Genomic DNA, 23,915 nt, shown 5'->3' with positions numbered 1-23,915 from the left:
TACGTGTAGGAAGAGAGGAAAGTGATTGGTTCTCAGTGAATGTAGGTTTGTGGCAGGGGTGTGTGATGTCTCCATGGTTGTTTAATTTGTTTATGGATGGGGTTGTTAGGGAGGTGAATGCAAGAGTTTTGGAAAGAGGGGCAAGTACGATGTCTGTTGGGGATGAGAGAGCTTGGGAAGTGAGTCAGTTGTTGTTCGCTGATGATACAGCGCTGATGGCCGATTCATGTGAGAAACTGCAGAAGCTGGTGACTGAGTTTGGTAAAGTGTGTGAAAGAAGAAAGTTAAGAGTAAATGTGAATAAGAGCAAGGTTATTAGGTACAGTAGGGTTGAGGGTCAAGTCAATTGGGAGGTGAGTTTGAATGGAGAAAAACTGGAGGAAGTAAAGTGTTTTAGATATCTGGGAGTGGATCTGGCAGCGGATGGAACCATGGAAGCGGAAGTGGATCATAGGGTGGGGGAGGGGGCGAAAATTCTGGGAGCCTTGAAGAATGTGTGGAAGTCGAGAACATTATCTCGTAAAGCAAAAATGGGTATGTTTGAAGGAATAGTGGTTCCAACAATGTTGTATGGATGCAAGGCGTGGGCTATGGATAGAGTTGTGCGCAAGAGGATGGATGTGCTGGAAATGAGATGTTTGAGGACAATGTGTGGTGTGAGGTGGTTTGATCGAGTAAGTAACGTAAGGGTAAGAGAGATGTGTGGAAATAAAAAGAGCGTGGTTGAGAGAGCAGAAGAGGGTGTTTTGAAGTGGTTTGGGCACATGGAGAGAATGAGTGAGGAAAGATTGACCAAGAGGATATATGTGTCGGAGGTGGAGGGAACGAGGAGAAGAGGGAGACCAAATTGGAGGTGGAAAGATGGAGTGAAAAAGATTTTGTGTGATCGGGGCCTGAACATGCAGGAGGGTGAAAGGAGGGCAAGGAATAGAGTGAATTGGAGCGATGTGGTATACCGGGGTTGACGTGCTGTCAGTGGATTGAATCAAGGCATGTGAAGCGTCTGGAGTAAACCATGGAAAGCTGTGTAGGTATGTATATTTGCGTGTGTGGACGTATGTATATACATGTGTATGGGGGTGGGTTGGGCCATTTCTTTCGTCTGTTTCCTTGCACTTCCTCGCAAACGCGGGAGACAGCGACAAAAAAAAAAAAAAAAAAAAAAAAAAAAAAAAAAAAAAAAGATAGATAGATAGATAGAGACACAGACAGACAGAGGCAGAGGTATATAGACAGATAGACATAGATAGATAGACTGGACAGGAACAAAGTGGTTAAAAGCATGGTAGATGATGTGTGGATCAGTTGTTTGCTGTAAAGAATGTATGTGATAAATACTTACAAAAAGAAGAAGGATTTATATGTGGCCTTTATGGATCTAGAGGAAGCATATGACAGAGATGATAAAGATTCCTTGTGGAAGAAGCTACAAATATATAGTGGAAAGAAAGCTATTTAAAGCATTAATGAGTTTAAATTAAGATAGTAGTAAGGGAAGCTCTTCAAAGCAATAATGAGTTTTTAATAAGATTGTAAAGTGTGTGTGTGTGTGTGTGTGTGTGAGAAGGCAGAGGTGATGGCGAGTTGTCCCAGATGAAAGTGGGTCTGCAACATGGTGTGTTGTCACCATGAGTGTTTAACACTTATGTTTATGGATGGGATGATGAAGGAAGTGAATGTAAGGTTCTGGGGAGAGGGCAGATTTGCTGTCAGTTAGGGATCAAGGGGCTTGAGAGGTGTCAGTTACTGATGGTTGATGACATGGTGCTGGAGGCAGATTTGAGAGGAAAACTGCAGAAGTTGGTTTCTGACTTTGGGAAAGTGTGAAAGGAGGAAGGTGAGTAAACATGAATAAAAGCAAAGATATTAGGTTTAACACTGGAGAAAGATATGTTAGTTGGTATGAGTCTGAACGGAGGAAACCTGGAGGAAGTGAGTGTTTTAGATACCTAGGAGTTGGTACAGCAGTAGAAGAAACCATGGAAGCTATAGTGAATAATAGGGTGGGTGAAGGAAAGAAGGTCCTGGGCACAATGAAGAATGTATAGAATGAGGTCACATTTTGTAAGGGAAATATGGGCATGTATGAAAGTGCAGCAATCCCAACAATGTTATAAGGATGCAAGGCTTAGACTATAGATGAGAATGTATAGCAGAGGGTGAATGTATTAGAAATAAAATGTCTGAGGGCAATATGGGGTATGAGGATGGCTGGCTGAGTAAGAAATGACAGAATAGGATAGCAGTGTCAAAATAAGAAGAATATGAGTGAAAGAACTGAAGATGTGCTGATATAGTTTGGACATACAATGAGAATTGATGACAAAAAGGACATATGCATCAGAGGTGGAAGGGTAAAGGAGACATCAAATTGAAGATGAAAGGAAAAAATGGAAAAGTTTTGAGTGCTTCAACATGATGGATGATGTACAGTGTGCATGAGACAGAGTGGAGTGGTGCAGTGTCCAGGGGGGGTTGATGAGCTATCAGTGAACTGAATCAGGGATATGAAATGGTCAGAGGAAACCAAGGAAAGGTATGTGGGGCCTAGTTGAGGAAAAGGGGGAGGGAGGTACATTACACATGACAGCTAGTTAGTAGACATGAAAGAATGGGGCCAATTCCCCATCTGTTCCAGATACTACTTCACTATCATGAGGAAACAGCAAACATGAAATAAAGAAAAAATTTCATCAACTATCATTATTAAAATATACCCAACAATCATTATTCATTACTTATCATTATTAATATCAATGTGATCATAAGCATCATTACAAACCCTTAGATCAGAAAAACAATGTTACCTTGTTTCGTAGACCACTAATGACATGGTAGAAAGTTGTGCGGTGATTGTTCCACTTGAGTGACAAAAGTTCGCCATCCATTTTTCTGCAAAAAAAAAAAAGTTAACATTTTTACATTAAAGAAATTAGAATTAGGGTTATACCTATTTACATATATGGTATATATACAGAAACATTTGGTGAACACAGACAGGAGATACATTATCATTTAAACTTGGAATATCCAAGAAGCATAGTCCTAATCCTAAGCTAGAAATAGTTCCCTATTGGCATGACAGGTATGAAAGACTAAAAATAAAACCATGCAAAACAAAGGTGCAATAACAGAAGATACCTTGAACATCCATGGCCCAAAACAATTCAAAACATCAGAAACAGAATGAGGTTCATGGAGGAGAAATGAAAGAAGGCCCTGGATCAGTGTTTACAAGATGTACTGGCCCAGCTGAGATCTGATTGCTACATAGGCCTGCAAGCTACAACTTCCAAGAGCCACATCGACCAATGTCCCAACTCAGCAGCTTATATGGAGCCTAAGCTATAGGGGAAAAAGACCTCCAAAGTCTAAGCCTGTTAAACACCAGATAAATGTCCTTAAAACTGTCAGGGTTGTAATAAAATCCAAGGTTTATAAGATTATACAATCCACCTTGCATTTAATTTAAATATATGCATTTCTAATGGGAATTCTTTTAAATATTAGTTTCTAAAAAAAACCTGGATCTTTCAATCTTATACTAAAATTCAGGTACCCAATGATTTCTTAAGCATAATGAGCAATCACAGCATATCTTCAAGTATATTACATTAACAATAGAGTCAACTCCATTCTAATGGGCTTCAATGTATGGGAATTCAGAATCTAACATACCCTCTAGATCTCACCAGGCTAGATTTGGGATCTTATGGAAATTTCTGACAAAGTTCAAAAAATCCTGACAATTTCAAGCATGATAGGACACAGGGCATTGAGAAAACATACAACAGCCTGTAAATTGTCACCACAGTGCAAATTTTTACTTCATTCACATACAATATTTTCCTTGCACAAAGTAAACTTGGTCTTACATCAACCCACTCCCTGTTTACTTTGAATGCTATATACGCAAGTCATTTTCTAATATTTCAGCTGTACTGTGCTGTCAGTCTTTGCATCACATAAAATGTATTATATCATATCATGTACATTTTCCTTTCTTTCTTTCTTTCTTTCATACTTGTTCAATGTTTGCCATGTCTGCAAGGAAGCACCCGACACAGACAAAAAGGACACATATGTTCACATCCATTCTTAAACTGCCAAAAGCAATGCAATGAAACCACTGCCCCATCCCCAAACATGCCCTACAAGATGTTTCCATTGTTTCTTCAGCCTCTTCACATGCCCTGGTTCAGTGATTCAGTACAGTAACAGCACATTCCTGTACAAAACATTCCAATTCATTATTTTGTGCACACCTTTGCCTTCCTGTAAGTTCATGCCCAGATAGAAAATTTTTTCACTACCTCCCTCCATTTCTAAAATGGTCTCTCCATTCTCCTTGTCCCCTCTACTTCTGACATATATATCCTTTCTGTCAACCTCTCCTCTCACATTCTCTCCATACATCCAGACCTTTCAAAAAACTCCTCAGCTGTCTCAACCGCTCATTTAATTACAACACCTCTCTCTTACTGTTTCATTTCTTACTTTAACCACTTCAGAACACAAATTATCCTCAAACATTCCATTTCCAACAAATCTCATCTGTACATCAACATCTATGGCCCATGCCTTGCATCCATACAACATTACTGGGACTACTTTACCTTCAAAAATAACTATTTTTGCCCTCCCAGGCAATGATATCTCTTTCCACACATTCTTCAATGCTTCCAGAACCTTCCCCTCCTCATCTGCCTTATGAATCACTTCCGCTACTATACCATTCGCTACCATGTCCACTTCCAAATATCTTAAACACTTTATTTCCTACAAATTTTCTCCATGTAAATGTACATCCCAAATAACCTGTCCTTCTATCCTGCTAAACCTTGCTTTTATTTACATTCAATTTCAACTTCCTCCTTTCACTCACTCTTCCAAACTCAGTTACCAATTCCTTTTTATCTCTTTTTACGTTGAAGGATCCAGTCACAGAAAAGTCCACATCAAGGGTAAGCCTTAACTGAAATAGGGAGAGAATTATAAACAGAAAATTTAAAGACAAGGGAAAGTATTTATGAATTTTTGAGGACGTGAAAGACGTCTTTTGAAATGTGCCAGGTCATAAATACTGGGAAAGACATGAGAAGGTAGAGAGCTCCAAAGCTTTGACGTGTAGGGAAAGAAGCAGGTTTCATAATGGCCCACCCTTGAGTTGCACACAATAATCGTGACGCAGCAGCTTGCCGAGTATTCTGCGTGGTCTAGCTTGTGGTGGGGGCACACAAGCAACCAGCTCTCGGGAGCAAAAACTAAAGTAATATCTATAGAAAAGGGAAAGAAAACCAACATTTTGGTGTAGAGCAAGGGGGTCAAGTTTGAAAGTTAGCCTGGGACAGTTTGTAAGTCAGATCTCTTTCAACTCGACTCAGTCAAGTAAGCATACATATATAAAACCACCCCAAATATGAGAGCAGTATTCCATACAAGGGCAAATCAATCCCTTGCATAAATGGAGCAGCTGTTCAGAAGAGAAGAAGTTTCGATATCTAAACAGGACACCCAGTATCTTAAAGGAAGAATTAGCTATTCCTGTAATGTAGGGTTTCCAAGAAAGTGTGGATGTTATAGCAATACCAAGTAAGTTCACCAAGTCAAGAATTGGAATTACATAACCATCAAAGGAGAGACAAGAGTTGAGGAGTTTTCCATAAGAGAGATTTGTAGAAATTGGGTCTTGGAGGCATTAGACTTAACAAGATCTTTGTCTACCCCACTAAGATATCCTGTCCAAATCTGAGTTTACTGTGCAAGCTGTGTTAAGACGTGGTGCAGATCTAGTGAGACAAGAGGGAGCAGAAATGAAGGATGTACATGAATGCAGTATCGAGTCATCAGCACATGAATACGCTGGATTATTTGAGGAGGAAATCGTTGAAAAAAGGAAAAAAATGTGTAGGGGACAGGACAGAATCTTGAGAAACACCAATGTTGATGGAGAAAAGGGGGAGGCTGATCCATCAAACACCATAGACAAAGATAGGCTAGAGAGGAAGCTGATATTTTCTTACCTTTTATTCACTCAAAATGTGTGACAAAACAACCAAACACTAATTATCTGGTGCACTTCAGAGAGGTGCCACCTGTCAAGCAGGGCTGGGTGGATCCCTGGGCCGACTTTGACTGCCATCATGCAACTGAGATTAACTCAGCACTGCCCTAGCTGCTACTCCAAGTCCTGACTCTTTTTCTATCCATTTCTGCAACATCTGTGGTCTTAATCATAACTTTCACACTGTTGAGCATCACCTGTTTACCTCCTCCCAATCTTTTTCTTCTCTATGAAACCCAACTGTCCAAGTCTGATTCACCTTTTGCACTATCAATTAAATCTCTAACTATATCTCTCATCATTTCCACTCCAAAGGTGGAGTTTGTAACTCTTGTAGTACAAAAAAAAAAAACACCTGTAGTTTGCCATGTGGCTCTTGGGTCTCGTAACTTTTAAGGCCATCAGGCTTAAAATCTCCCTACCCTTCCTTACCTTGCTTCTGTGTTTCATTACTTGCCCCATGTTCCTCCAAGTACAACTCTACAACTATATGACTTCTTGCCATGAAGCTCTGCTTGCTTACTATCAACATACCAAGATCCTCTATGCAGGGAATCTCAATGTACTCTACAACGAGTTGATAGGCTCACACAAGGACAATCTAAGTGGACCTGAATCCTTTTCTTTTGCCCTCCAGAACACACTCACTCCTGGCAACAGAAACATCCAAAAGCCATTCATGCTGAATGCAGGAAGCAGCTATAGCAACACCACCATAAACAAAGCATCAGGGATATTGGTAGGAAGAAAAATGATGACAGTATCAAGTAATGGCAACACATGAAACTTAAGCCAAACAATGAGCCAAATGGTTGGGTATAGGGTAGAAGGAATACTTCCCACATATTCCCCGCATGTCGAAGAAGGCAACTAAAGGGGGGCAGGAGTGGGGGCTGGAACCTCCCTCCTTGTATTCAAATTTCAAAAAGGGGAAACAGAAGGAGTCAAGCGGGGAGTGTTCATCCTCCTCGAAGGCTCAGATTGGGGTGTCTGAATGTGTGTGGATGTAACCAAGATGAGAAGAAAGGAGAGACAGGAAGTATGTTAGAGGAAAGGAACCTGGATGTTTTGGCTCAGAGTGAAACAAAGCTCAAGGGTAAAGGGGAAGAGTGGTTTGAGGTAATAACAAGTAATGATGAAGTGAGGAGATGGAGCGAGTATTTTGAAGGTTTGTTGAATGTGTTTGATGATAGAGTGGAAGATATAGGATGTTTTGGTCAGGGTGGTGTGCGAAGTAAGAGGGTCAAGGAAAATGGTTTGGTAAACAGAGAAGAGGTAGTGAAAGCTTTACAGCAGTGGGTTTGGATGGTACTGAAGTGGAATTTATTAAAAAAGGGGATGACTGTGTTGTTGATTGGTTAGTAAGGATATTCAATGTATGTATGTATCATGGTGAAGTGCCTGAGGATTGGTGGAACGCATGTACAATGCCAATGTACGAAGGTATAGGGGATAAAGGTGAGTGTTCAAATTCCTGGGAAATTATAAGGGAGGGTATTGATTACGAGGATAAAGGTATGTGCAGAGCATCAGATTGGGGAAAAGTAGTGTGGTTTCAGAACTGGTAGAGGATGTGTGCGTCAGGTGTTTGCTTTGAAGAATATATGGTTGTTTAATTTTTTTATGGATGGGGTTGTTCAGGAGGTGAATGGAAAAGTTTTGGAGAGAGGGGCAAGTATGCAGTCTGTTGTGGATGAGAGAGCTTGGGAAGTGAGCCAGTTGTTGTTCGATGATGATACAGTGCTGGTGGCTGATTCGGGTGAGAAACTGCAGAAGTTGGTGACTAAGTGAGAGAAGAAAGCTAAAAGTAAATGTGAATAAGAACAAGGTTATTAGGTATAGTAGGGTTGAGGGACAAGTCAGTTGGGAGGTAAGTTTGAATGGAGAAAAACTGAAAGAAGTGAAGTGTTTTATATATCTGGGAGTGGATTTGGCAGGAGGTGGAATCATAGAAGCAGAAGTGAATCACAGGGTGTGGAAGGGGGCGAAAGTTCTGGGAGAATTGAGAAATGTGTGGAAGGCAAGAACATTATCTCGGAAAGCAAAAATGGGTGTATGAAGGAACAGTGGTTCCAATAATGTTATATGATTGCGAGGCATGGGCTATAGAGAGTTGTGCGAAAGAGGGTTGATGTGTTGGAAATGAGATGTTTGAGGACAATATGTGGTGTGAGGTAGTTTGATCAAGTAAGTAATGAAAGGATAAGAGAGATGTGTTATGAAATGGTTTGGTCACATGGAGAGAATGAGTGAGGAAAGACTGACAAAGAGGATATATGTGTCAGAGGTAGGGGGAAAGAGAAGAAGGAGACCAAATTGTACGTGGAAGGATGGAGTGGAAAAGATTTTGAGTGATCGAGGCCTGAACATGCAGGAGGGTGAAAGGCATGCAAGGAATTGAGTGAATTGGAATGATGTGGTATACCGGGGTCAACGTGCTGTCACTGGATTGAACCAGGGCATGTGAAGCGTCTGGGGTAAACCATGGAAAGTTTTGTGGGGCCTGGATGTGGAAAAGGAGCTGTGATTTCGGTGCATTATACAAGACAGCTAGAGAATGAGCGTGAACGAACCCCTTCCCCCTCATGTGCGCGAGGTAGCACTAGGAAAAGACAACAAAGGCCACATTCGTTCATACTCAGTCTCTAGCAGTCATGTAATAATGCACCAAAACCACAACTCCCTTTCCACATCCAGGCCCCATACAACTTTCCATGGTTTACCCCAGACGCTTCACATGCCCTGGTTCAATCCACTGACAGCACGTCGACCCCAGTATACCACGTCGTTCCAATTCACTCTATTCCTTGCATGCCTTTCACCCTCCTGCATGTTCAGGCCCCGATCACTCAAAATCTTTTTCACTCCATCTTTCCACCTCCAATTTGGTCTCCCACTTCTCCTCGTTCCCTCCACATCCGACACATATATCCTCTTGGTCAATCTTTCCTCACTCATTCTCTCCATGTGACCAAGCCATTTCAAAACACCCTTTTCTGCTCTCTCAACCACACTCTTTTTATTACCACACATCTCTCTACCCCTTTCATTACTTACTTGATCAAACCACCTCACACCACATAACGTCCTCAAACACCTCATTTCCAGCACATCCACCCTCCTCCGCACAACTCTATCTATAGACCACGCCTCACAACCATGTAACATTGTTGGAACCACTATTCCTTCAAATATACCCATTTTTGCTTTCCGAGATAATGTTCTCGAATTCCACACATTCTTCAATACTCCCAGAACTTTCATTACCTCCCCCACCCCATGATTCTCTTCTGCTTCAATGGTTCCATACGCTGCCAAATCCACTCCCAGATATCTAAAACACTTCACTTCCTCCAGTTTTTCTCCACTCAAACTTACCTCCCAATTGACTTGTCCCTTAACCCTACTGTACCTAATAACCTTGCTCCTACTCACAATTACTCTCAGCTTTCTTCTTTCACACATTTTACCAAACTCAGTCACCAGCTTCTGCAGTTTCTCACACAAATCAGCCACCAGCCCTGTATCATCAGCAAACAACTGACTCACTTCCCAAGCTCTCTCATCCACAACAGACTGCATACTTGCGAGGGTTTCCAAAACTCTTGCATTCACCTCCCTAACAACCATATCCATAAACAAATTAAACAGTCATGAAGACATCACACACCCTTGCCGCAAACCTACATTCACCGAGAACCAATCACTTTCCTCTCTTCCTACACGCACACATGCCTTACATCCTCGATAAAAACTTTTCACTGCTTCTAACAACTTGCCTCCCACACCATACATACTTAATTACTTCCACAGAGCATCTCTATCAACTCTATCATATGCTTTCTAAAGATCCATAAATGCTACATACAAATCCATTTGCTTTTCTAAGTATTTCTCACATACATTCTTCAAAGCAAACACCTGATCCACACATCCTCTACCACTTCTGAAACCACACTGCTCTTCCCCAATCTGATGCTCTGTACATGCCTTTACCCTCTCAATCAATACCCTCCCTTATAATTTCCCAGGAATACTAAACAAACTTATACCTCTGTAATTTGAGCACACACTTTTATCCCCTTTGCCTTTGTACAATGGCACTATGCAAGCATTCCGCCAATCCTCAGGCACCTCACCACAAGTCATACATACATCAAATAACCTTACCAACCACTCAACAATTCAGTCACCCCCTTTTTTAATAAATTCCACTGCAATACCATCAAACAGCTGCCTTGCCAGCTTTCATCTTCCGCAAAGCTTTTACTACCTCTTCTCTGTTTACCAAATCATTTTCCCTAACCCTCTCACTTTGCACACCACCTCGACCAAAACACCCTATATCTGCCACTCTATCATCAAACACATTCAACAAACCTTCAAATACCACCCTCTCTCTCTACTCATCACTACTTGTCACGCCTCATTTTGATAATTCCCAATCTCTCTTACACACTTTATTTATCTTTCCAAAACATCTTTTATCTCCCTAAAATTTAAATATATATATTACTAATCATTAAAAAATTATTTCATGCACTATCACCATTCTGCCAATCCTCAGGCACTCACATGTCATCCATTAACTCACGTCTCTCCAACCATACACAATTGTTGACCTCTATTCCTCAAACATACCCTTTTTGCTTTCTCACCTTACACTTTCTCGACTTCCACACATTTTCAACTCCCTTCAAAATTTACCCTCCCCCACCCTATGTCACTTCCCTTCCATTTCATCCCTGCATCCACTTATATCTAAACCTTCATCATCTCATTTTTCTCCATTCAAACTACTCCCATTCTTGCCCTCAACCCTCACTTGACCTATTCCTCTTTATCACATACTCTTTCTCTTCCACTCTTTACCACTCCGTCACACTTCTCTTTCTCATAATCTCCACACTGATATAGCACCAATCTCACTTCCATGCTTTATCCCCAACACTTCATACTCTTCCTTTTCCAAACTCTTGCATTCCTCCTAACACCCCTCCTACATTAACACTAGACCATCAACCCTCCAACCACTCTGCCACACTTTCTCTCTCAACAACATCTTACTCCAAAACTCCTCTTTCCTCTACACCATATTCTTTCCTCCACAGCTCCTACACTTATCTTCCTCCGACATATGTTCTCATTTTTTTCTAAGTATTCTCACATGTACTTCTCCACACTATCCATTCTCTCACTCTACACTTCTCTTCCCACTCTCTTACACTCCCCTCAATCATTATTCACCTCCTCTCTCCCATAATTCCCTTCTTTCTTAAAAAAAAAAAAACCCCCCCCCCTACTCAACATCTTTCACCTCATTCAACCTCCACAAGATAATGATCATGACCATCCCTACCAGTTCAACCTCTCACTATCTTAAACATCCCCAAAAAATGTCTCTCTTTTCGCACACGCCATTCAAATTAAACTCACAGTAATCACAATTATACGCTCTCTCCCGGTCCATCTCTTCCTCTTTTACATAAGTAAAAAATAATTACTTAAAAAGTATTTTTTATCTCGCTTTTTAAACCAGGTATTCCCAATCATCAGTCCTTTTTCAGCACATAAATCTACAAGCTCTTCACCATTTCCATTTACAACACTGAACACCCCATGTATACCAATTATTCCCTCAACTGCCACATTACTCACCTTTGCATTCAAATCACCCATCACTATGATCCGGTCTCGCGCATCAAAACCACTAATACACTCATTCAGCTGCTCCCAAAACACTTGCCTCTCTTGATCTTTCTTCTCATGCCCAGGTGCATATGCACCAATAATCACCCACCTCTCTCCATCAACTTTCAGTTTTACCCATATTAATCGAGAATTTACTTTCTTACACTCTATCACATACTCCCACAACTCCTGTTTCAGGAGTATTGCTACTCCTTCCCTTGCTCTTGTCCTCTCACTAACCCCTGACTTTACTCCCCAGACATTCCCAAACCACTCTTCCCCTTTACCCTTGAGCTTCGTTTCACTCAGAGCCAAAACATCCAGGTTCCTTTCCTCAAACATACTACCTATCTCTCCTTTTTTCACATCTTGGTTACATCCACACACATTTAGGCACCCCACTCTGAGCCTTCGAGGAGGATGAGCACTCCCCGCGTGACTCCTTCTTCTGTTTCCCATTTTAGAAAGTTAATACAAGGAGGGGAGGATTTCTGGCCCCCCGCTCCCGTCCCCTCTAGTCGCTTTCTACGACATGCGAGGAATACGTGGGAAGTATTCTTTCACCCCTATCCCCAGGGATAATATACATATATATATACATATACACACACATACACATACATACGCACATATACACACACACACACATACATATATATACATATGCGAAAATGTAAGAAACAATTTAGAAAACTGAAACTTCTAGCTTGAAATGAATGAAAAAAATGAATGTCACATAATGGTTCAACCTCTGGCTATGGAAAAAAGGAAATGTATAATTTATTTACACAAACGTCAATAGCAGTTCTCATCAATTTAACCACTGTATCAATAAGCTTCAATGTCTAAGCTACATTTTTCTCCAATTTCACTATTTTCCTTCACATTTTCAATTGTGTCTGAAGGTTCTACTTCAAGAGTGATTGTTTTTCCAGTAAGGGTCTTCACATCTTGGTTACATCCACACACATTTAGGCACCCCACTCTGAGCCTTCGAGGAGGATGCTTTACTTGTGGTGCTGACTTCCCTCTTTAAATTTGATCGCCGTTTCCCGCGTACAAAGGCAAAGGGGATAAGAGTGAGTGCTCAAATTACAGAGGTATAAGTTTGTTGAGTATTCCTGGTAAATTATATGGGAGGGTATTGATTGAGAGGGTGAAGGCATGTACAGAGCATCAGACTGGGGAAGAGCAGTGTGGTTTCAGAAGTGGTAGAGGATGTGTGGATCAGGTGTTTGCTTTGAAGAATGTATGTGAGAAATACTTAGAAAAGCAAATGGATTTGTATGTAGCATTTATGGATCTGGAGAAGGCATATGATAGAGTTGATAGAGATGCTCTGTGGAAGGTATCAAGAATATATGGTGTGGGAGGAAAGTTGTTAGAAGCAGTGAAAAGTTTTTATCGAGGATGTAAGGCATGTGTACGTGTAGGAAGAGAGGAAAGTGATTGGTTCTCAGTGAATGTAGGTTTGCGGCAGGGGTGTGTGATGTCTCCATGGTTGTTTAATTTGTTTATAGATGGGGTTGTTAGGGAGGTAAATGCAAGAGTTTTGGAAAGAGGGGCAAGTATGAAGTCTGTTGGGGATGAGAGAGCTTGGGAAGTGAGTAAGTTGTTGTTCGCTGATGATACAGCGCTGGTGGCTGATTCATGTGAGAAACTGCAGAAGCTGGTGACTGAGTTTGGAAAAGTGTGTGGAAGAAGGAAGTTAAGAGTAAATGTGAATAAGAGCAAGGTTATTAGGTACAGTAGGGTTGAGGGTCAAGTCAATTGGGAGGTGAGTTTGAATGGAGAAAAACTGGAGGAAGTGAAGTGTTTTAGATATCTGGGAGTGGATCTGGCAGCGGATGGAACCATGGAAGCGGAAGTGGATCATAGGGTGGGGGAGGGGGCGAAAATCCTGGGGGCCTTGAAGAATGTGTGGAAGTCGAGAACATTATCTCGGAAAGCAAAAATGGGTATGTTTGAAGGAATAGTGGTTCCAACAATGTTGTATGGTTGCGAGGCGTGGGCTATGGATAGAGTTGTGCGCAGGAGGATGGATGTGCTGGAAATGAGATGTTTGAGGACAATGTGTGGTGTGAGGTGGTTTGATCGAGTGAGTAACGTAAGGGTAAGAGAGATGTGTGGTAATAAAAAGAGCGTGGTTGAGAGAGCAGAAGAGGGTGTTTTGAAGTGGTTTGGGCACATGGAGAGGATGAGTGAGGAGAGATTGACCAAGAAGATATATGTGTCGGAGGTGGAGGGAACAAGAAGAGGGAGACCAAATTGGAGGTGGAAGGATGGAGTGAAAAGGATTTTGTGTGATCGGGGCCTGAACATGCAGGAGGGTGAAAGGAGGGCAAGGAATAGAGTGAATTGGAGCGATGTGGTATACCGGGGTTGACGTGCTGTCAGTGGATTGAATCGGGGCATGTGAAGCGTCTCGGGTAAACCATGGAAAGCTGTGTAGGTATGTATATTTGCGTGTGTGGACGTATGTATATACATGTGTATGGGGGGGGGGTTGGGCCATTTCTTTCGTCTGTTTCCTTGCGCTACCTCGCAAACGCGGGAGACAGCGACAAAGTATAATAAAAAAAATAAATATATATATATATGTAGGTTTGCGGCAGGGGTGTGTGATGTCTCTATGGTTGTTTAATTTGTTTATGGATGGGGTTGTTAGGGAGGTGAATGCAAGAGTTTTGGAAAGAGGGGCAAGTATGAAGTCTGTTGGGGATGAGAGAGCTTGGGAAGTGAGTCAGTTGTTGTTCGCTGATGATACAGCGCTGGTGGCTGATTCATGTGAGAAACTGCAGAAGCTGGTGACGGAGTTTGGTAAAGTGTGTGAAAGAAGAAAGTTAAGAGTAAATGTGAATAAGAGCAAGGTTATTAGGTACAGTAGGGTTGAGGGTCAAGTCAATTGGGAGGTGCGTTTGAATGGAGAAAAACTGAAGGAAGTGAAGTGTTTCAGATATCTGGGAGTGGATCTGGCAGCGATGGAACCATGGAAGCGGAAGTGGATCATAGGGTGGGGGAGGGGGCGAAAATTCTGGGAGCCTTGAAGAATGTGTGGAAGTCGAGAACATTATCTCGGAAAGCAAAAATGGGTATGTTTGAAGGAATAGTGGTTCCAACAATGTTGTATGGTTGCGAGGCGTGGGCTATGGATAGAGTTGTGCGCAGGAGGATGGATGTGCTGGAAATGAGATGTTTGAGGACAATGTGTGGTGTGAGGTGGTTTGATCAAGTGAGTAACGTAAGGGTAAGAGAGATGTGTGGAAATAAAAAGAGCATGGTTGAGAGAGCAGAAGAGGGTGTTTTGAAATGGTTTGGGCACATGGAGAGAATGAGTGAGGAAAGATTGACCAAGAGGATATATGTGTCGGAGGTGGAGGGAACGAGGAGAAGAGGGAGACCAAATTGGACGTGGAAAGATGGAGTGAAAAAGATTTTGTGTGATCGGGGCCTGAACATGCAGGAGGGTGAAAGGAGGGCAAGGAATAGAGTGAATTGGAGTGATGTGGTATACTGGGGTTGACGTGCTGTCAGTGGATTGAATCAAGGCATGTGAAGCGTCTGGGGTAAACCATGGAAAGCTGTGTAGGTATGTATATTTGCGTGTGTGGACGTATGTATATACATGTGTATGGGGGGGGGGGGTTGGGCCATTTCTTTCGTCTATTTCCTTGCGCTACCTCGCAAACGCGGGAGACAGCGACAAAGTATAAAAAAAAAAAATATATATATATATATATATATATATATATATATATATATATATATATATATAAAGTGTGTGGAAGAAGAAAGTTAAGAGTAAATGTGAATAAGAGCAAGGTTATTAGGTACAGTAGGGTTGAGGGTCAAGTCAACTGGGAGGTGAGTTTGAATGGAGAAAAACTGGAGGAAGTGAAGTGTTTTATATATCTGGGAGTGGATCTGGCAGCGGATGGAACCATGGAAGCGGAAGTGGATCATAGGGTGGGGGAGGGGGCGAAAATTCTGGGGGCCTTGAAGAATGTGTGGAAGTCGAGAACATTATCTCGGAAAGCAAAAATGGGTATGTTTGAAGGAATAGTGGTTCCAACAATGTTGTATAGTTGCGAGGCGTGGGCTATGGATAGAGTTGTGCGCAGGAGGATGGATGTGCTGGAAATGAGATGTTTGAGGACAATGTGTGGTGTGAGGTGGTTTGATCGAGTGAGTAACGTAAGGGTAAGAGAGATGTGTGGAAATAAAAAGAGCGTGGTTGAGAGAGCAGAAGAGGGTGTTTTGAAGTGGTTTGGGCACATGGAGAGGATGAGTGAGGAAAGATTGACCAAGAGGATATATGTGTCGGAGGTGGAGGGAACAAGGAGAAGAGGGAGACCAAATTGGATGTGGAAAGATGGAGTGAAAAAGATTTTGTGTGATCGGGGCCTGAACATGCAGGAGGGTGAAAGGAGGGCAAGGAATAGAGTGAATTGGAGCGATGTGGTATACCGGGGTTGACGTGCTGTCAGTGGATTGAATCAAGGCATGTGAAGCATCTGGGGTAAGCCATGGAAAGCTGTGTAGGTATGTATATTTGCGTGTGTGGACGTATGTATATACATGTGTATGGGGGGGGTTGGGCCATTTCTTTCGTCTGTTTCCTTGCGCTACCTCGCAAACGCGGGAGACAGCGACAAAGTATAATAAAAAATAATAAAATAAATATATATATAGATATATATATATATATATATATATATATATATATATATATATATATATATATATACATACATACATACACATACATACGCACATATACACACACACACACATATACATATGAAAAATGTAAGAAATAATTTAGAAAACTGAAACTTCTAGCTTGAAATGAAATGAAAAATGTCACATAATGGTTCAACCTCTGGCTACGGAAAAGGGAAATGTATAATCTATTTACACAAACGTCAATAGTAGTTCTCATCAATTTAACCACTGTATCAATAAGCTTCAATGTCTAAGCTACATTTTTTCCAATTTCACTATTTTCTTGTCAAAGCACCATGTATGAAAACTATCACTCCAGTAACACAACTATGAACATTTACTTCCCTTTAAAAAAAGGGGAAGTAAATGTTTATAGTTGTGTTACTGAAGTATTTCTAAGTATATATATATATATATATATATATATATATTTTTTTTTTTTTTTTTTTTTTTTTTCATACTATTCGCCATTTCCCGCGATAGCGAGGTAGCGTTAAGAACAGAGGACTGGGCCTTTGAGGGAATATCCTCACCTGGCCCCCTTCTCTGTTCCTTCTTTTGGAAAATTAAAAAAAAAACGAGAGGGGAGGATTTCCAGCCCCCTGCTCCCTTCCCTTTTAGTCGCCTTCTACGACACGCAGGGAATACGTGGGAAGTATTCTTAATCCCCTATCCCCAGGGATAGGGGATTAAGGGGATAGGATCAATATTTTCATCCTTACATTTCCATTAACAATCAACCACTAGTCATCTAATCAAACAATTGCTTACATTTATTGTAATAACATTTATATGTAAATACTTTAGTGTACCCAATCGGATAAATTGCAAATTTTGAGTTCTTTCATACTCCTTTGCGAACTTCAACTGTTTTGAAGATCTGTTATTTTGGATTCCCACAATAACTTGATTAAGAAATTATAATTGCAATTCTTGCTAATTTTATAAATGCCTGGCATCCTGCTACAATAGTGCTGTTCAATATACCAGTGTAAAGTTTTAAATCAAGTACAGTAGGGTTGAGGGTCAAGTCAATTGGGAGGTAAGTTTGAATGGAGAAAAACTGGAGGAAGTAAAGTGTTTTAGATATTTGGGAGTGGATCTGGCAGTGGATGGAACCATGGAAGCGGAAGTGGATCATAGGGTGGGGGAGGGGGGCGAAAATCCTGGGAGCCTTGAAGAATGTGTGGAAGTCGAGAACATTATCTCGGAAGGCAAAAATGGTTATGTTTGAAGGAATAGTGGTTCCAACAATTTTGTATGGTTGCGAGGCGTGGGCTATGGATAGAGTTGTGCGCAGGAGGGTGGATGTGCTGGAAATGAGATGTTTGAGGACAATGTGTGGTGTGAGGTGGTTTGATCGAGTACGTAACGTAAGGGTAAGAGAGATGTGTGGAAATAAAAAGAGCGTGGTTGAGAGAGCAGAAGAGGGTGTTTTGAAATGGTTTGGGCACATGGAGAGAATGAGTGAGGAAAGATTGACCAAGAGGATATATGTGTCGGAGGTGGAGGGAACGAGGAGAAGTGGGAGATCAAATTGGAGGTGGAAAGATGGAGTGAAAAAGATTTTGTGATCGGGGCCTGAACATGCAGGAGGGTGAAAGGAGGGCAAGGAATAGAGTGAATTGGATCGATGTGGTATACCGGGGTTGACGTGCTGTCAGTGGATTGAATCAGGGCATGTGAAGTGTCTGGGGTAAACCATGGAAATCTGTGTAGGTATGTATATTTGCGTGTGTGGACGTGTATGTATATACATGTGTATGGGGGTGGGTTGGGCCATTTCTTTCGTCTGTTTCCTTGCACTACCTCGCAAACGCGGGAGACCGGCAAAATATATATATATATATATATATATATATATATATATATATATATATATATATATATATATATATATATATATATATTTTTCATACTATTTGCCATTTCCCGCGTTAGCGAGGTAGCGTTAAGAACAGAGAACTGGGCCTTAGAGGGAATATCCTCACCTGACCCCCTTCTCTGTTGCTTCTTTTGGAAAATAAAAAAAAAACAAAAAAGGGGAGGATTTCCAGCCACCCGCTCCCTCCCCTTTTAGTCGCCTTCTACGACACGCAGGGAATACGAGGGAAGTGTATATATATATATATATATATATATATATATATATATATATATATATATATATATATATATATATTCTATTTATTTTTATTATACTTTGACGCTGTCTCCCACCTTTGTGAGGTAGCACAAGAAAACAGATGAAAGAAATGTTGGATGGTGTAAAAGCATTCTATAGAGGAACAAATGAGTGTGTAAGGGCAAATGGAGAGCTGAACAAAAGTTGTGGGATATATGTAGGTGTGGGGCAGGGCTGAGTGACGTCACCGTGGGTTTTTAATATTTACATGGTTAGAGTGATAAAAGAGATGAAAACAAAACTAGAGAAAAAGGGTGCAGAGATGGGGTGTGGCAGTGACATATGGTGGCAAGTGGCAAGCCTGTTTGCGGATGATACTGTGTTGAATACTGAGAGTGAAGAGGAATTGCTGAAGGTTGTAAGCATGTTCTATGACGTGTGTAAGCATAAGCAACTGAAGGTAAATGCAAGTAAAAGTAAAGTAATGGTGTTTGAAATGAAAGAGAGTGAAAGTACAGATTTTGTAAATCCATATTGAGTGAAAGAAGAAAGTGTGGTACTGTAGATATGAGAGGAAAAAGAGTGGAAGAAGAGAGGGAATTTAAGTATTTGGGAGCTGTCTTGGGTAAGTGTGGTGATATGCAAGGCGATAAGGGAGAGAGCAGTATAGGGTAGAAGAGCTATTGGGTCCCTTAACAAAATAATGAAGGTTAGAGGTGTAAGTTTAAAACTGAAGAGAGCATTAAGGGACAGCACAGTCCTCTCAACCTTGAGCTATGCAGCCAAAACATGAACACGGAATGAAGCAAAGAGCTCTGTCAAAAATCCAGGATGTGGATATGAGCTACTTGAGAAAAGCATGTGGTGTGACTAGATGGAAAAAAGAAAGAAATGAAAGAGTGCATGAGAGAAGTGGTATGGCTGGGAATGCAAAGGAAGTTAAATGTGGAGGTAGAATGCGTGAAATGTAATACTTTGAGGTGGTTTGGGCATGTGGAAAGAATGCAAGACTGGGAGTTTAAAGGAGAGTGTATGATAGTACAATTAAAGGGGTTGCTGTGAGTGGAAAACCACCTGTGACATAGGCAAATAGGGTGGAGGAATAATAGAGGGAGAGAAAAAGTGGAAGAATGTGTGGAATGGTGGATGTGAAGGCATGTAAGGACAGGGATAAGTGGAAAATCTTTTGCCATGGCATCTCCTTTAACTATAATTACCCAGGACATTTTCAAAAGCTGTACTACTTTCAGCAGCCAGAAAATGTAGACTTCTTTGGAGTGAGACATTCTTAGATAAGAATGTAATCCCAATGATACAGCCTCATCAACATGACCTCATTCAGTGTAACCTCGTGCTGGCAGGGCCCAGTAACACCACTCTTAGAACTACAACCATACTCATTGTTGGTAATTTATCAAAAAAAAGTCAAGCATCTTTTACAATGAAGATCTTCACTCCACTCTTCTGGATTCATCATTTCTATAACTAAGTGTGAGCTATTCCATTTTCACACATCTTTCAATATCAGACGATGTATTAGGGTTGTTAATGAAGGGAAAATATGACTAATTAATATATATAACTAATAAATAAACCTTTTGATGTATAACAATGTGCTTTACAATACTCAAGAAGAAATGTGCAAGTTGAAGAAATACATAAATGTGGTTTAATAATTGCCAAATTCCCATTCACAAAAATTTTCCTTGTCAATGGTTATCGGCATCTATAACAGCTGTCAAAGGGAAAACAAAAATATACATGGCCTCGTATCTTTCTAAGGAATGTTATCTCTATTAACAGCTAATTCATTTTTCATTGAATCTGACACATTTGTAGTGAACAGTTTTGTTAATATTCTTAGATGGAAAAACAAAATGTTTTGAAAGGATCGGAATGTCTCATGATTGGAAACTTGATTAGGGAACAAAGGGAGAGCAATTACTTGTCAATAATAAAAAAATTCATTCTTTCCATACCTTCAGTATAAAAAGTGTAACTAAGGTGTGATTCTTGGTGTCTTTTCCTGAATTCAATCATGGGCAAAGTGTGAAGAGGCAGTGATTTTATTTTACTAATTAATCGGTAATGTTTAAAAAATAATTAACATGCTGCAATCCAACACATTTTGACAAAAGTGGTTTACTGTACTCCATACACAGTACAGAGAGTAGGGTTTTAAGTGTAGTACCTCCCATAATATCAATAATTACGTAAATCTCAGCCCCTAGGGAAGGTCTGGTAAGCTTTATATGAGTTCTGTTGATTTTTTAGGGGAGTTCTGATGCCTAAAAAACACAGTGATCGAATTACAGCACAAAGAGATCTGTTCCACATAGTCTCATACTCTAACATGTCTAAAGACACATGAACTCTCTTTCCCTCTTGAACCAAAGAACTCCCTCCTAACCCTACCACCAATAAGTTAACACTGAAAATTGATATGCAAGTGAATTTGCTAATCCATCGATCTTAATTAATCAGTTCCAGTAGTATGATCAATTCCATAAAAGAACCGGTACAATAAAACTAGAACACTTGCGTCCTTATATATATATATATATATATATATATATATATATATATATATATATACATTACCAATTACCACCTTACTTTACCTAGACCTCACCCCCCCCCCCCCCGCCTACCATCACCTCAACTATTACAGAATACGTAAAAAGAAGTGATTGCTCTGTATACCTATTAAGCTCTTCTACAAAAACAGTAAAACTGGCTTGGTTCAAGTCAGGATGTAACATGAGACTAATATGTTGTATATCCTAACTGTTTCACTCCTCTTCTCCAACTGGAACTATACAAAAGCAAAATCGTGCTAAAAAAAAATTCTAATTCACGTTCCTGGTTCTAATTTCCTTCTAATTACAGTATGCTATCACCTCATAGCGAAATCAGCAATATTTCTACATGACTTAGGTGATGCTATTAAACTTTAGAACTAACTAATTACACTTTATTCTAGTAACGATGTTCCATAGAATGTTTAGCCCATTCCAAGCATTTAGTTGAAAAGGCTCCTTTTAACCTTTGTCGTGACCCAACTTGGGTAAGCGAAAAGGACAACCATCAACCTAAATCTTATTCTCTGTTCCTATTCAATAAACAAAGCAAAGCTAATTTCACTGTGGTTTACATCAATTGCCTGAAACATCACACACCGCCTCCTGTTCCACCGCACTTAAAATGTAGTCCCGGTCAATGACAGCAAGGAGCAATATCACAAAACACACACACATTCGACGCAAACAGAAATGGGAAGCACATCCTTGGCAAGCACTGAAGACATCTGAAGTCAAATGTATCATTAATATATTATGGCAAACAGGTGAAGTACTCAAACCTTTATAATTCGGGTCAACACAACAAATAACATTCCGCCATTTTCAACACTGCTTTTGACTTGTGACGTCATCCGCGTCTGTAGAGAGAGCGGGAGAAATATAAAATGGTTGAAAAATATATATACATATGTGGGTTATCTTAAATTTTAGAATATTATTTTTTTGCAGATTCTATAGGTATGTGTAATATTTTCAGTTGTCAATATGAAAGAATTTTATAAATTTTCTTTTTCTTCCTAGAGATTACTATCAAATCAACCTCTTCCTGACTGACAGCGTTTGACGACAACAATGTCAATAATGATAACGATAAAGATAATCGAAAATGATAATAGTAATAATAATCTATGAATATTTTCCACTTTTCATTCCATTGACTGGATTAGGCACACAATGTACTGACAGAGATTACTTATACACCGTCGTTACCCATATGCTGAGAGTTAAATGAAAAACGAACTTCATCGCGAGTGTGGTTGGCTAGTTAAGTGAGAGCAACGTATCCATTCACATCTTTTCTCTCTCCATTAGTTGCTGAAATGGCACAGGCCAATGCCTGCTTCACTCGAGGCCATCTCGAATGAAACGAAAAGAATAGTCTGACACCTTGGATGATTCTAGCATTCCTTCACCCCTGCTGCTTCTCTTACTAATCCTATGCCCCATCCCCCAATCTCTTTTTGAACCTCCCGAAAAGCGCTTCTCATGTCATCCATCCCCATGTACTCGGAGAGTGTGCTTCTGAACTTTCACCGGTGCTTGCTCACCTGTTCCATTTCTCTTTAAAAACTAAAACTTTTCGTTCTTATTGGCGGCACGCACTGATACACCCCTTCCCTAATAATGGTGACAGCTACAGCCCCTCTATTTTCCTGTTGCTTTGACATCTACCATTTCCAAAGTCTTTGAATCCCTCCCCAACTACCATATCCTCAGCTTCTTGAATCTCAGTCTTCTATCTGATCACCACCAGTATGGCTTCCGCAAGGCGAGATCCACTGGTGATATTCTTTCCTGTATTACTAGTGTCTGAAAGATTAATGGGAATCCTATGTAGTTGTCCTTGACTTATCCAAATCTTTTAACAGGGTATGGCATTAGGGTCTCATCCTGGAGCTCCTCTCTTTTGACTTACTTTCTCACTTTGCTCCTTTATATTTAGCTCCCTCTCCTGCCGATCGATCTTCGTGGCTGTTGATGGATCAGCCTCCCCCTTATTTTCCATCAACAACGGTTTCCTTCAAGGTTCTGTCCTCTCTTAAACTTTTTCACCCATTATCAATGATTTCCTTTCTTCCACAAATAATCAAATGCAGTCATTAGCTGACGACTCAACACTGCATTCCTCCGCATCCTTCATTTTCCTTCCCTCACTCGATCTGCATCTCCCTCGACATAACTTCCTCAATAAACTCAGACTTGGAAAGGATATTTCAATGGAGTAGATGAAATCTGGTTAAGTTTGAAGACCCAGTTTCTGCCCATCTCTCAATCGAAAATTCCTCAATTCTTTCTGTTCTACTTTGACAGTTCCAAATTTGCACCTTTGACTCAATGAACATTCCTGGTGTTACTGTAACTCAACTCTTTATTGGAAACCCCACATTACGGAAACGGTTATGTCTGCCTCTAAGAACCTGGGAGTCATGTTTAAATGTGGAAAGTTTTCTTTTGAACAGTTGCTACGTTTATACAAAGGATGGATCCCTCCTTGTGTGGAGTACTGCTTTCATATCTAACTGCTTGTGTACCCCACCACTAACTGGATCATACAATACTCGGTAAGGTGTTAGATCACATCACTACCGCGTTGCAGTTTGCAGCTCATTGGTGGGCCGTTTTGAAAACTGTATTTTTTTTCCATACACCTCAAAGTTTTGGAACTTTTTACCCTCTCATGTCTTTTCCAATAATCATGACCTGACACATGTTAAAAGACAAGTTTATA

The 23,915-nt window shown here is 40.5% G+C and overlaps 1 protein-coding gene across 21 annotated transcripts in view; it reads right to left on the bottom strand.

Annotated features, from left to right (window-relative positions):
- Window positions 1-22,059, bottom strand: part of LOC139751609 (uncharacterized) — a 430,524-nt gene extending 408,465 nt beyond the window's left edge. For 20 of the 21 annotated variants that reach the window (XR_011713395.1, XM_071667219.1, XM_071667214.1 and 17 more), the window contains exons 1-2: window positions 21,967-22,059; window positions 2,808-2,892 (exon numbers count right to left, since the gene is read on the bottom strand). Coding sequence is in view for 20 of the 21 variants with exons in the window: in XM_071667219.1 (XP_071523320.1) it covers window positions 2,808-2,888 (81 nt within the window). In the remaining variant the exon portion in view is untranslated. Of the gene's footprint in view, window positions 1-2,807; window positions 2,893-21,784; window positions 21,845-21,966 lie in introns of those variants that run through there. The other variant, XM_071667211.1, reaches the window with a different exon arrangement.
- Window positions 22,060-23,915: the final 1,856 nt, after the last annotated feature.

This window comes from Panulirus ornatus, chromosome 11, assembly GCF_036320965.1.
Source record: "Panulirus ornatus isolate Po-2019 chromosome 11, ASM3632096v1, whole genome shotgun sequence".
Lineage (NCBI taxonomy): Eukaryota > Metazoa > Arthropoda > Malacostraca > Decapoda > Palinuridae > Panulirus > Panulirus ornatus.
Note: the sequence above shows the minus strand (reverse complement) of the source record. Positions and strands in the feature narration are given on the sequence as shown.